This window comes from Trichoderma evansii (assembly GCF_050947405.1).
Source record: "Trichoderma evansii strain SZMC 28006 chromosome Unknown GGI43scaffold_15, whole genome shotgun sequence".
Lineage (NCBI taxonomy): Eukaryota > Fungi > Ascomycota > Sordariomycetes > Hypocreales > Hypocreaceae > Trichoderma > Trichoderma evansii.
Genome location: NW_028145191.1, coordinates 293,090 through 306,029, shown reverse-complemented (window position 1 = coordinate 306,029; position 12,940 = coordinate 293,090). Strand labels below are relative to the sequence as shown.

The 12,940-nt window shown below is 46.4% G+C and overlaps 4 protein-coding genes across 4 annotated transcripts; all 4 read left to right on the top strand.

The window, feature by feature from the left end:
- Positions 1–961: 961 nt before the first annotated feature.
- GGI43DRAFT_428675 (NAD(P)/FAD-dependent oxidoreductase) lies at positions 962–2,203 on the top strand (the record flags this gene model as incomplete). Its single annotated transcript, XM_083208999.1, has 1 exon — positions 962–2,203. Exon 1 carries the CDS (start codon positions 983–985, stop codon positions 2,201–2,203), a length of 1,221 nt encoding a protein of 406 aa, XP_083058834.1. The 5' UTR covers positions 962–982.
- Positions 2,204–3,901: 1,698 nt separating this feature from the next.
- Positions 3,902–4,909, top strand: GGI43DRAFT_423917 (SDR family NAD(P)-dependent oxidoreductase; the record flags this gene model as incomplete). Its single annotated transcript, XM_083208300.1, has 3 exons — positions 3,902–4,072; positions 4,127–4,411; positions 4,466–4,909. The coding sequence occupies 3 exons, from the start codon at positions 3,902–3,904 to the stop codon at positions 4,907–4,909; spliced, it is 900 nt and encodes a 299-aa protein (XP_083058833.1).
- Positions 4,910–5,589: 680 nt separating this feature from the next.
- Positions 5,590–8,057, top strand: GGI43DRAFT_423916 (amidase signature enzyme; the record flags this gene model as incomplete). Its single annotated transcript, XM_083208299.1, has 9 exons — positions 5,590–5,652; positions 5,745–6,151; positions 6,210–6,628; positions 6,692–6,791; positions 6,865–7,153; positions 7,216–7,331; positions 7,441–7,614; positions 7,676–7,752; positions 7,864–8,057. 9 exons carry the CDS (start codon positions 5,590–5,592, stop codon positions 8,055–8,057), a joined length of 1,839 nt encoding a protein of 612 aa, XP_083058832.1.
- A 1,109-nt stretch (positions 8,058–9,166) lies between these two features.
- On the top strand, positions 9,167–11,188 carry GGI43DRAFT_385373 (class I adenylate-forming enzyme family protein; the record flags this gene model as incomplete). Its single annotated transcript, XM_083203646.1, has 5 exons — positions 9,167–9,485; positions 9,563–10,287; positions 10,353–10,447; positions 10,512–10,633; positions 10,713–11,188. The coding sequence occupies 5 exons, from the start codon at positions 9,167–9,169 to the stop codon at positions 11,186–11,188; spliced, it is 1,737 nt and encodes a 578-aa protein (XP_083058831.1).
- Positions 11,189–12,940: the final 1,752 nt, after the last annotated feature.

The following is a 12,940-nucleotide window of genomic DNA, read 5'->3' as shown; positions in this document are numbered from 1 at the left end:
AGAATACTTGCGGTAAACCCTAACAGCAACTAACCATATTTGCTTAACATTAAGCTACTAGAAAAAAAACAAAAAAAAACAAAAAAAAAACAGCTTCGTAAAAACTTGTATTGAGAGAGAACTATAGGGGAACAATACCAACCGTTTCTTTCTTAGTTTATGCTGCCATATTATTTAAATTTCTCCCTTCCACTCTCTTACTTCGTATTGTGAAACTCCCGGCTCAAGATGTTTGCAACTATCTCTTACAAACTCCCAATGCGGCAAAGCCCTTGATCCCTGTACTCCATATTTCGCTTGTCGGCTAACGCAAGAATATGAACCCCAACAGCGATATTCAAGCGACAACCGCTCTAGCCGGCTTATTAACGGCGGAATTCATATTCCACGAACAGCGTTTAAGGGTGATCGGGACCGGTTCCCGCCTTTGTAAAGCTTACTAACCTGCCCAGTGACAAATACTTGACGGGCCGCTCTAAGAACCTTATTCTTGTTCATAGCATCTTCAGAGAGAGAAAAAAACTAAAACACTGGTAGATAGTCATATAATTAGATACTTCCGCAAGACCAAGTGCTTGACACTTTTTGTCCCTGAAATTAACTCCCGCCGGAGGCAAAATTGTGTCATGGGTCCTCTCTGTAAACTGAAAAGGCGGTTATCAACTAATTTGGTTATCTTGGCTCGGGGCCCCCATAGTACAACAATAGCCACCCGCTCGGGTATCCGTTTAGCTTGGGAGACTACAAGCGCCAGAATGGCAAAGGCTTTTCAATTGCGCAATTCTTCGTGTATCAAAATGTTTCGGGATATGTTTGAATCATATTTATATTTCTTGGTGGGCTGCAGTGTGGTGGCAATTATTTATAAAAAAGGGTTGGTGGGAGCTTTCTTTCGATAGCGACTCCATGCAATAAAATCAAAAAATATCAACTCATCGTTTTGAATACATCTTCACAACTTACTATTTCTATATACTCCAACATGGCTCAAAAGATCATCATCGTTGGTTCTGGTTTCTCCGGCCTTTACAGCGCGCTATCCGCCAGGAGACTCATCGAGCAAAACAAAGACCGCGTTGGCAATGGCATCGACGTTGTCATTGTTGCCCCTGAGCCTAAGCTCGTGACTAAGCCGCGTCTATACGAGGCCAACGCTGCTGGCATGTCCGCGCCACTAGAAGAACTTTTGAACGCTACGGGTGTCCGCTTCACTCGAGGAGTTGTTGACGTGATCCGGACCAAGGATAAGCAAGTGGAGGTGGTCAGTCCTACGGGCGAACGCTCGAATCTCTCATACGATAGGCTGGTTCTGGCTGCCGGCAGTCGTCTGGTGAAGCCAAACATCTCCGGTCTTAGAGAACACGCTTTCAGCATTGATAATATCGCCGATGCGGCCGATTTGGAGGCTCATCTTAAACGCTTGGCATCTCTGCCCTCGAGCCCCGAACGAAATACTGTTGTTGTGTGCGGTGGCGGATTCACTGGCGTCGAGCTTGCCGCGGAGCTGCCTCGGCGCTTACGGGCTATTCTGGGAATGGGAGAGAAAGTGAGAGTCGTTGTTGTCGAGAAGTCAGATGTAATTGGGCCCGACTTGGGAGAGAATCCTCGCCCGATTATCACTCAGGCTCTTAGTGATCTCGAAGTTGAAACTAAGCTTGGCATTGCCGTTGCCTCGATTGATGCCAGCGGCGTTGTTACTTCTTCTGGAGAGCGAATTGACGCCCGGACCGTTGTTTGGACTGCTGGAGTGGAGGCCACAACATTGACAAAGCAGATTCCCGGCGAGACGGACGGGCGAGGAAGGCTGATTGTCGACCGTGACCTTCGCGTTCCGTCAACTCCCGACGTGTTCGCCACTGGTGATGCAGCTTGCGCCCAAACGGACGATAAGGGTAACCGTACGATGATGTCGTGCCAGCATGCTATCCCTCTTGGCCGCTCGTGCGGCTACAATGTTGCTGCCGATCTTCTTAAACTTCCCGGCGAGCCCTACCTCCAACCCGCTTATGGAACATGCCTCGATCTTGGTGGTTGGGGAGCCGTCGTATGCGATGGATGGGATCGAAAAGTCGTCAAGTCAGCTGGACCGGCAAAGGAGATTAAGGCCTGGATCAATGGATGTATCATCTACCCCCCCAAGGCGAACGCCAAGGAGGCTTTCGATGCGGCCAACCCTATGATCAACCAGCTTGCGGTACTATGAATCGTTTTGAATTTTCTCGATTGCCGAGCTCTATGATTGTTAGTCTACTTGTTGTGTAGCTATTAGAATTATCAAGAACATAGAGTATATCCAAGAATAGAGTAGAATGAGAAAGACTAGAGTTAGATAGATGGATTCGATTTTCACTCACATATTACATCTTCATTATAACACGCGATCTTTAGCAGAGAATAGCGAACGAGAAATCAATAATTCTAAAATAAAAAATAGCATGTTCCTACCCTTTAACTACTATAACCATGTTGGGAGTAGGAGTAGAATATGCCGTATTGGTTATAGTCGACCAGAGTGGCTGCTAAAGCTAACCCTTTTGTCACCAAAGCTTGCTTACAAAGGATAATAGGCATGCTCATAGGCTAGAGATGATTTCAAATATCTATAATCCTGGCTGTGGTCTGACGGCTGAGAAGCATATGAGGTATGCGCAAAGTCCTATTCGTTGTCCAACTCAATCGTGGTGCAGCCCCCTTTTGTAGCATTTGTAATAAAATCGAAAGATGCAAGGCTCGACTTTTTCACCGCAAGTTTTGACTACGGCTAATACGTCAATTTTAATAGAGTAACACGAGCACTATTTCTTTCACTTTTTTCTTAGGCTGATTCATTTTTTGTCATTTTCCCGGCTGTGGATCATCCTCTTAGAATCATAGATGCAATTTGGTATCATGGCAACGTTAATTATATTATTAGTCCATATCCACTATCATTAAATAGAAGCTGTGTCCGATAAGTTCTATCTGATACGTTGAATTGTATCCGATAGTCGAGATAGCCGAAGCGGACTTTAGTCTTCGAAGTGGACTTATTCGGGGTTTTGCGGTAAATTCGCCAGGAGACGATCGATTTGACCGCAACACTCCGGTTTCGCCGCGGCAATGAAACGACTATGATGTCCTAATTTGTAGATATATTGGCAATGAACAAATATTATTCCTATTTGCAGTTAGCATGAATACATGTATTGCCATGAGATTTGATCAAGCAGCAAATATTATTCCTATTTGCAGCTAGCATGAATATTGCCATGAGAATTGATCAAGTAGCTAACGGTACCTACGCATACGCTTACCTACTACCTACCTATTAAAATATTACAAAATCGGCGCGCTGTGTTCAATATGGATACGTGAATCAAAATAGGGCTATATCATCAATACAAAAGGACGCTATAGCATCCATAGTAAAGAACCTGGCGCTATAGCATGTGTATCGTAAAAGACATCAATGGATCTTTTCCATACGATTCACATGCTATAGCGTCCATAAAGCTCTGGAGCTTTATAGTGTAGAAGCGCGCTATATTATAGCCGATAAACGCTATAGTATAGCGCCGGAAGTTGCGGTACTTGCTTCTACAAAACCCCCACTTGAATACTATTTATGAATGCCTGTTAAGCCATATATTGCTACTCTTCCGGGTTGTCAAGGGAGAACGTGGATAAGATTGAACTAAACAGACGTCAAAGGGACGAATTGTATTTATCATCAACTGTGATTGGCTGAGTATAAGTGTCCTGAAAGGGAATACTGGATAAATGATTCCATATACAAGTATATAAGGCCCCCGGAAGACTTTTAACATATAGTGCTATAGCAAAATAATCTGAGCCGTTTCTAAATATAAACAACCAAAAAAGGGAAAGAAAAGGGGAAAAATTTCAATTCAAGCTCAAAAAAATGGCTGATCATCTCAAGAACCTTCCAGATGATTATGTCGTCACATCTCAAGCTTTCACCAAACAAGTTTACCGAGATGTATATCCCGCCATCGATCCAACAAATCCTGCCCTATCACAGGAGGGAAAAGTCGTAATTGTCACAGGTGCAAGCAAGGGCATTGGGAGAAAGGTATAAAACTATCCATAAACTGGCAGGGAGTATCTTACTTATTTCGTGTTCAAGGGATTTGCCCGTTCCTTTGCTGTGGCTGGAGCCAAAGGAGTTGTGCTTGTTGCCCGCAGCCTCGACCAGTTGCAAGAGGCAGCTGAGGAGCTGGGAAAGGAGTTTCCAAAGACTCAGTTCCTGCCTCTTGCGTGCGATGTTCGGAGTGAGACATCTGTCAAGGCAGTGTTTGAGCAGATCCGAGCTACTTTTGGAACTGCTGATGTGCTGGTGAATAACGCGGGTGCCACTGATGAGGGCAAGCCGCTGCGCTCTGCCTCGATGGCCGCCGTTTGGGATGGTTTTGTAAGCACTGACAAAGATTGCAAGTTAATTTTACAAATGCTAACTCTTCCCCAGGAAATTAACTTGAAGGGTGCCCTTCTCATGGTCCATGAGTTCCTCAACCTTGTTGGTACTACTCAAGAGGCCACCGTTATCAATGTCTCATCTGCAATGGGCTTTGTCGTCATGCCCGGAAAGTCCAGCTATTCCCTCTCAAAACTTGCCATGACTCAGCTATCTCAATTTATTGTAATAGAAAACCCCAATGTGCGAGCTGTCAGTATTCATCCGGGGACCATCATGACGGAGTTAACCCCCCCTTGGCTGGCTCGATTTTCCAAGGATACGCCAGAGCTGGCTGCTGGATGCGCGCTCTGGCTAACGACCAAGGAAGCTGCATTTTTGAATGGAAGATATGTTAGCGCTAATTGGTCTGTTGAAGAGCTTGTGCAGCGTTCATCGGAGATTGTCGAGGAGAAGAAGCTGTTGGTGAAGCATACGGGAGAGCTTGCGTACTAGCAGATGGCGAATTACCTAGCGAATAGACCATAATTATGGGCGTTTTGTATTTTACATGCATATACAAATCAATAGTTGTAATTAATGAATACATTACTCCAGTACTACCTATGGTGCATAAAGAGTGTGTGCTGTAGAGTATATGTAGGGTGCTCGTATTGAGAGGACTGCAGTGCTCACGGCATGATGCGACGACGTAGACCTTAGGTAATTACACGTAAATAATAGGCTCGCATGCTAGTCATTGGTAACTGATACACATACAGTATGATTTTCCCTTGGAATTCTCAGCGCCCCAGATAATATCAGAAAACACTAGGTTGCCATTCCTCCAATTTACTTACAGGTAGCATCCGGGCTGGAAATGTGCGACCTACAGACAGGGATTGCGGCGCTCGCAGCCAATCACTGCGCTCAGAGTGAGACACAACGTATAAAGCAGCAGGAAATGAGCTTCAATAAACGGTTGTGTCCCGTGTCTCCTGTTCTTGTGACTTTTCCTTTTATTTTTATTTTTTGCCATCATAGCATAGCTGAGGTGTGCTTCTCTCGGTTGGCATCATTGGGACAAGCTGGTTAAATACCTCGGATGGAGCCGCGGGGCTTCGAAAGCAGATCCCCAATTATCCTCACTCTTTTGGCGGCCCAAGAGCAACGCAGAACCAGCACCCAACTTTACGATGAAGAACCTCTTCACCGTCGTCATTGCAGGCTCTCAGTATTTGCTGCATCCTCAAAAATTGGTAAGATGAGGCGCATCAATTGCCAGCTGCGAGAGCTCTACCCATGACTCGGCCCAACCTCTTTTATGCTAACTTTGAGCAACTCTGTTTAGGGCACGATTGAGCAGACGATCAATCCCGATGCACTTATTCCAGTTACTCTCCTCACGACAAGCGAGATCAACGGCGATGTGGACGGCATCTTGGATCTATTTGCAGCCGTAGATGACGTTTTTCAGTCTGATTTTGGGGGTATCCTGGTAGAAAAGCCAGAGAAAGACAGCACCATCGGCTTCGTTCAGAATATAGGCCCCCGGAGCAGCAGGACTGTGGTCAGCTTGAAGCAAATTGAGGCTGAAGACGGGGCTGAAGCTGATACGCCTGGTTTTGGAGATTTGCCTTCTGGTCCATATTTCCTTCATGGGCCGAACCTTTACCAGGCCTGGAGATTGTATGACGACGTCTTGGATGCATTTACCGTTGCAGTTATTCCCAATAGCATAAATGACACTGACGATGGGTATGTCCTGTTGGTCATGCCTGGCCGACTAAGTGCCTGATCTAATGTGAGAATCCAGATATGAAGCGCTGTCATCCCTCTCAGACAATGGTTTGTTCAAGTCTATTGCCGTACCGTCTCGACTCTACCACGCAGCGCCGTCTATCCGCAAACCTCTGTCCGGAGTCCGAATCTCCATCACAGACGCTGCGTCACTAAAAGGTGTTCGAACGACATTGTCAAGCCGAGCCTGGACTGAGCTGCACGATGCTGAAGCAACCGAGACAGCACAATTTATCGAAAGCCTAATTGATATGGGTGCCATCATTGTTGGTAAAACCAAGTCGTCACAGTTTGATTCTGGCAGAGAATGGGTCGATGTCAAGGCCCCATGGAATCCGAGGGGCGATGGATATCAAGACTCAGGTGGAAGCGCGGCTGGTGCTGGTGCCAGTGTGAGTGGTTACGATTGGATGGAATATGCTATAGCACAAGATGGTAAGTGGATTTGGAGGATTTATTCTTTGAGATTCAAGGATTAGTAGCTTACTAACTGCCTAGGCTTTGATGGAGTTCGTGAGCAAGCGCGTGTCCATGGTGTATACTCGATTCGATCTTCGGCCGGTGCTATACCTCTGGGTGGATGGCAGATTGATTCCCAGTAAGTCAAGTTAGAAAAAGAGCTGAGGCGTTAATGCCATGAATATTATGCTTATATAACTACCTTTGTCTAGGAGTTATGCTGCGGCTGGCTTCTCGAGTCGCAGCCTGAAAGATTTACTCAAGTTTGTTCAAGCGGCATCAAACTTTACGGATGATAAGGTCGCATTTCCCAAACGCATCCTTTACCCTTCGGACGTTGTTTCAATCTCAGATGGAAATCAGGCTCTTCGTGACAAATTCGTCGCTACGTTGGAGCGCCTCCTTGGCATCCAAGCTGACAAAGTAAGCATATCGGAGATTTGGGATTCTAAGCCGCCAAGCGAGGCAGATGGACAGAGCCTTGAAGAATATATGAGGCAGGTGAGTACTGCATGCATATCTGCCGAGTATCTCCTGCAGTAACATTATTAAATATGACTCAGGCTCCCTTCAGCTCCTTCTGTGCCGACTTCCATCACCAGTATGAAGACTTTCGCCGAAGCTACAAAGAGAAATTTGGGCGTGCGCCTTATGTCGAAGCAACTCCCCGTTTCAGATGGTATGTCCTCCACGGAGTCAGACAACTGCCCGCCCTGCAGCCTAGTAGTTCGTCTGATAAGACGGGCAGGCCAAGATGCATATGCTGAATAGTGGATTACCATTACCAGGGATGTCGGCGAAAACGAGTCCGCAGAAGACGAAAAAAGTCACCGCGAGCGCATTGAAGTCTTTAAGACGTGGTTCGCCGAAAACGTCATGCCGACACTCCAAAGCTCCGATAGCATCATGATCCTCCCTTTCGGGTCTCATCATACAGTGCATTACCGCGACGACTTGCCACAGTGTGTTGACAATTATCCAAATTGCATGAAGGATTCAGTGCATGCAGCTAATGTAATTTAGAACACCGAACAGAATCAATGGTATTGGGTCTGGGACACTTGCTCCTCTTCTAGGACTGCCACATCTTATCGTGCCTTGTGAGCTTCCTTTCCCCCCTTCTCCGATATATTCACTCCCGCCCCTTTACTCATTCTTCTCCTTTTCATGCTCCCGAATCATTTAATGGGCCAACTAACAATTAACAACAGTCGCACAGACGACATACCATTCGCGAGTAACCGATAGAGCAGAGAGCCGTCCTTTTAGTGGCTCCATCATGGGCCCTGCTGGAAGCGACATTATGCTCATTCAGCTGGTCAAGGCGGCGTTTGAACATGCAAAATGGCGGTCACAGGTCGATGCCGGGCGCCTGGCTTTTCCAGAAGACTCTAATGCAGAATGAAGCAATAGATAAAGGTCGACGTGTCGTGTCCATGTGTCATGGGTTACAGCGCCGGTGGCGTTATGCTAGCTTATACTCGTAGAACACGATGCTGGTAGATCGGAAGTGGGCTGGAGCTCGTTTGAGGCGTTCAGCTGGCTTCCTCGGCCTCGATGCAACAGGGGCTTCGGGATGTCTTGCCTCATCATCGCGTTTGCTTGTGCGCCGCCCTAGGATGCGGGGACAATGAGGCTGCCGCGTTACTGTATTCGATCCAAGGCCGGGCGCCACAATTAGTGGTTAAATGCGCGCCTCTCCACCCTTGTGTGCCGCTTGTTTTGATTCTCTCAGGCCTATCAGGCGAGGTATAAGCAGCGAGCCAGAATCACGCTCCCTCGATTCGGCTCCCTACAGGAAGACCGCAAGACGTGCGGAGAAGCAGACAATAGGTCCACGAGAAACGAGACATCCGAAACTCGGGGGCCATGGCGTTGGACTTGTGTTACAGTTACGCAGACTTTTCTTTGAGAGTCGATAACGACGATCGGCCGCACCCGACTAAAGCTACGGAAACTGGGGCTCGAGCCGCGGGCGGCTCCCAGACCCTGTCAGAGCAGCGTGGTTGCATTGCATGGTGCAAGGATGAAGCCAAGCAAACAGGCCTTTCGGACGCTCTCCGTGGTCGAGTCCGATGACCCTGTTTCTTTCGGCGTAGGTGTATTAGTGAGTTGGGTGGGAAGAGGGAGAGCTAGAATGATGTGCTGGAATTCGGACTTGTAATTCTCTCACGATGAAGACGAGATTGAGAACGATAAATTCCAGGCATTGGCCGGCTGTCATGCTGCGTTTTAGCCAGATGCTGTCTCTTGCTTCTATTAGTGCTCTTTGTGCGAGCCTCTCACAGGGCATTTTCAGCGTCTAATTCACGCACCATCGTTTCTGGTGTTGATTGACTGATTGATTGAAATATATATATATACGACGTATACGGCATTTATTAACGACAATACGAAATAGTATATATATTTAATACTCTTCTCTACATTATTACCACTATTGCTATAACTATTATTTGCGCAAAGAGCCAATCAAGTATATACCGGCATCAACAATCACAGCCTCCCGCAGCCATGGCGGTCGGATCTGCGAAGGACAAGTTCCCCAACGATTTACTTCTGGTCCAATTCCTCCGATCAGTCAAGAGATGCGCCGGCCAAGGACCGTACATCTATGACCAATTCGGGTTTGAGAAAACCCTCGAGGAACTTATAGCAGATATTTTGGCCATGCGCGACCTTATGCGCCAGCAATTACCAGCGTCTGCGTTTAGCGAACGAGGCATCTTCAAAGAGGAAACACCATATGTTGCTGTGCTGACACTGAGCGGCTATGAGTTCATTGTGGCCTTCTTTGCGACTCGAGTACTGGGAGGAGCGGCGATTCCATTTGGTGCGTATATTGCGCACAGCATAGTGCGGTCTTTATATAATTGGATGTATTAAGCTAACCTTCATGGCAACATCTAGGCTCTGGTATTCTCCCAGAAGAGGCGCAATACTTTGTTAACAGCGCAAAGTCACTCTGTATACTAGCTGGGAAAGGTTGCTACGACAAAGCAAATAAAATTGCTAACATCTCTGGTAACTCGACTGATTCCAAGCCTGTTGCTATACCCATCTCATGTGATGCCGAGCCAGTGGACGCAATTGATATCACTATTGATGAGACACTCAAGATGGACCCTCACGGCCCCGGCCTGGTTATTTTCACATCTGGTACTACTGGACCTCCGAAGGGCGCCGTCCTTCCTCGAATCTGCATGGTATTCCAGCCCGATGCGCCTCCACACTGCCAGACTGTTTGCTTTCGACCGCCTCATTGGCTTGGTGGCGCAATCAGCTTAGTTGAGCCCATGCTCACCGGCAAGAAAGTTCACATACTCAAGGAGCGAGCTGGTGTGGAACCCATCTGGAAAATCTTGCGAAGTCACCACATCACTGGAACAGGATTTACACCAGGCATCTTGCGTGAGATGAAAGAGTGGTTGGAGGCACAGAGCGAAGACGAGCAGGAAGAGTATATCAAAGCGTTTAAGAATATTAGCGTCATTCATTGCGCTGGCGCCATGGTCTCGCCGTCTGTGTTGAAATTTTGGAAGAATAGAACTGGGCTGCCGTTTAACAATGTTTACGGATCAACAGAGGTCGGCGGCCTAGCAACATTCAAGTGTCTTGACGGCACAGAGCGATCGGTATGCTTTTCACTTTTTCTTCCACTTTTCAGTTAATTCTACGAAGATTCTAACATGATATTCAGGATGCAATTGGTGTCGCGTTTCCCGGCATCAAAGTCAAGCTTACAGATGGCGATCGCGGAGAAATCTGTGTCAAGAGCCCCTTCATGCTTACGCAGTAAGTCTGGATAATAGCAGTGCTAATGTAAAAAATTGGAAATATACTGATAAAGCTATCAAAGCTACATTGGAGATGAAGAAAAAACAAAAGCCGCTTTTGATGATGAAGGGTATTTCAAGACTGGGGACTTTGCAGAGCTAAAGGATGGTGAATATATCTTCTCTGGCCGTGCCAATGCCGACTGTACGTCTCTGCTCGCACCTCCTCTCATCTTCAAATTCGTTACATCGCGTTACCTAGTATACTGATTAGTATTCTCTAGATATCCTGTTTCGACACTATCGAATACCCAGCGTTCAAGTCGAGGTTGCACTTACAGCTCTTCCCTACGTGACAGAAGCCTGCGTTCTGGGCGTGCCAGATCATGAAGCCAAGGAAATATGCGCGGCCGTCGTCCGACTTACTCCGGAGCAATATGAGGCGCAGAGGCATACCTACCAGAAAGTTGACCTCAAACGCCTCCGAAGAGATATGAACGAATCACTGCCGAAATACATGCTCCCTGTGTTGGTGAAGGTTCTTGGTCCTGGAGAGGAGATGCCGCAAACAGTTTCGCAAAAACCTATCAAGAGTCAGATCTTCCAGAAATATTTTGGAGTGGAAAAGTCATGGGATGCTGCGAAGTCTATCCTGGGGGTGGAGTATTTGGGAAGCATGCCTGCGCCAGTAGAGGCAGACACGAAGCTGTGGGATTGGCTTGGCTTACAACGGGCTGATTTCAAAGGTGAAGCTGCATGAGGGTATTTGAACAAAAAGAGAAAAAGAAATTGAGTTAATCATATGTGATCCAGCCATATATGATGCAAAAATCAGAGTTGCGCGATGCAAACCCGATGATTCATGTGTTAAATAGTTGGTATACGGAATTGCGTTTCCTTCAAAGGCGTATTGGTGGCATACTATAGCTGCGTTAGTTAATTAGCTTCTCTGATAGGCAGATAATGCTTTCAAATGATGATACGATGGCATGATAGGCTAGGTTTCATACTTCATTACGGATGCAAGACGATAGTCTTGGTTATTTGAAATGATATGCTTCTCTTATAGGCGGTGGTTCTTGTCGCTCCTCCGCTTGGCTTTCTGTTCCCAGTCCCACGTTTCATGACGCTCGGGAGTTTTCAGGTACCTGTTCATGGAGTAGCTTTGAGAGCTATTCTTAGAGCTGTATCACGTTATCAATAATGTTGCACTTTTCTCATCTTGATTGATATCTAGCTTACCTGGAAGACGATCCTCTCTGTTCTCTACTAGCGGAGGTGCTGCCGCTAGCCGGCTTTTTATAGCCTTTATTTTGGTAACTTCTGCTGTCCATGGTTGCTACTCTTGCGTGATTGTTATATGGAAGATAAAAGTGCGAACGGTGATTTTTTTTCGAGCCGTTTCGCGAAAATACAATATTCCTTTATATGGCTACTAGCTGGAGTGATCGCCATGAGCAGAGTATAGATCCTCTCGCCCTGCCTGCTAGGTAGGTGAGGCCTCTTCATTAGAGCAGAAAGACCCCTGGAAAATGTTTCACTTGACCACCACCAGGTGACGCTTTCTTGGGTGAAAATTTATGAAATCTACAAATTCGTGCCAATAATGAAGAAAATCTACAAAAGAAATTGAAGAGAAAAAAGGGCTTGGTAGGCACTGCCCGCCTTGATGGCATCTCGTGGTGGGGCTGCTTATTATTGTTTGTGTTATTAGACGGAGCTATGCTTATATGTATGCTTCTCTGCTCCCAGTATTCAATTAAAATCTCTTGTTAACCACGACCCATATAATATTTGTAGGGCAAGAAACAATGCTTTTATTCACCGCTGACGATGATGATGTTTGCTATATAGCTTGGAGCTCTGATAGATCACCAGTGGTTGAAGATTAGATAGGCTGGCAGAAGTGATTGGGCACAACTAACGTACATGTACATGTAAGCTGACCTATAACATGAGCAGCCCGCCGACCTACTCCAAATATTCCTAAGCATTAGGTCTACCGATTGGCACATTGATGAATTAGTTTATTGTGAAGCTATCATATAAAAAATTCCCTTAACCAAATCCCAAATCCACCAGGCATTCAGGTACACACTGGTGGAACACTTGCCGAATCTCCACACCTTTCCAGTTGGTGCCTGATTTTAATTTTCCGCAGTCTGTGTCAGCCTGCTCTAACGAAGGCTGATCCGTGGGTTTTTTCCAAGGCGGATCGGACTATGTGCTTGATTTGATTCACTTTTTCTCGCCTTGGAATTCGAAATTGGGAGTTGGGCTTGGGTTGCCTACCATTGTGGCTTGTTTCTGATGCCTTCATGTTCTTAATTGAGTTAACGCCGATGGGTGGACAGTAGCACCACCCCGTACGGCAACTAAAATTATTTGGCTTGTGGAGGCTCCAGATAAAAAAAAAATGAGACCACATGGTTTCGTGTGGTAAAAATGCAAACCACTTTATACTGGTCACGAATGACATGCGCATCATTGGTCTTTTAGCAGTGAAGCTAAT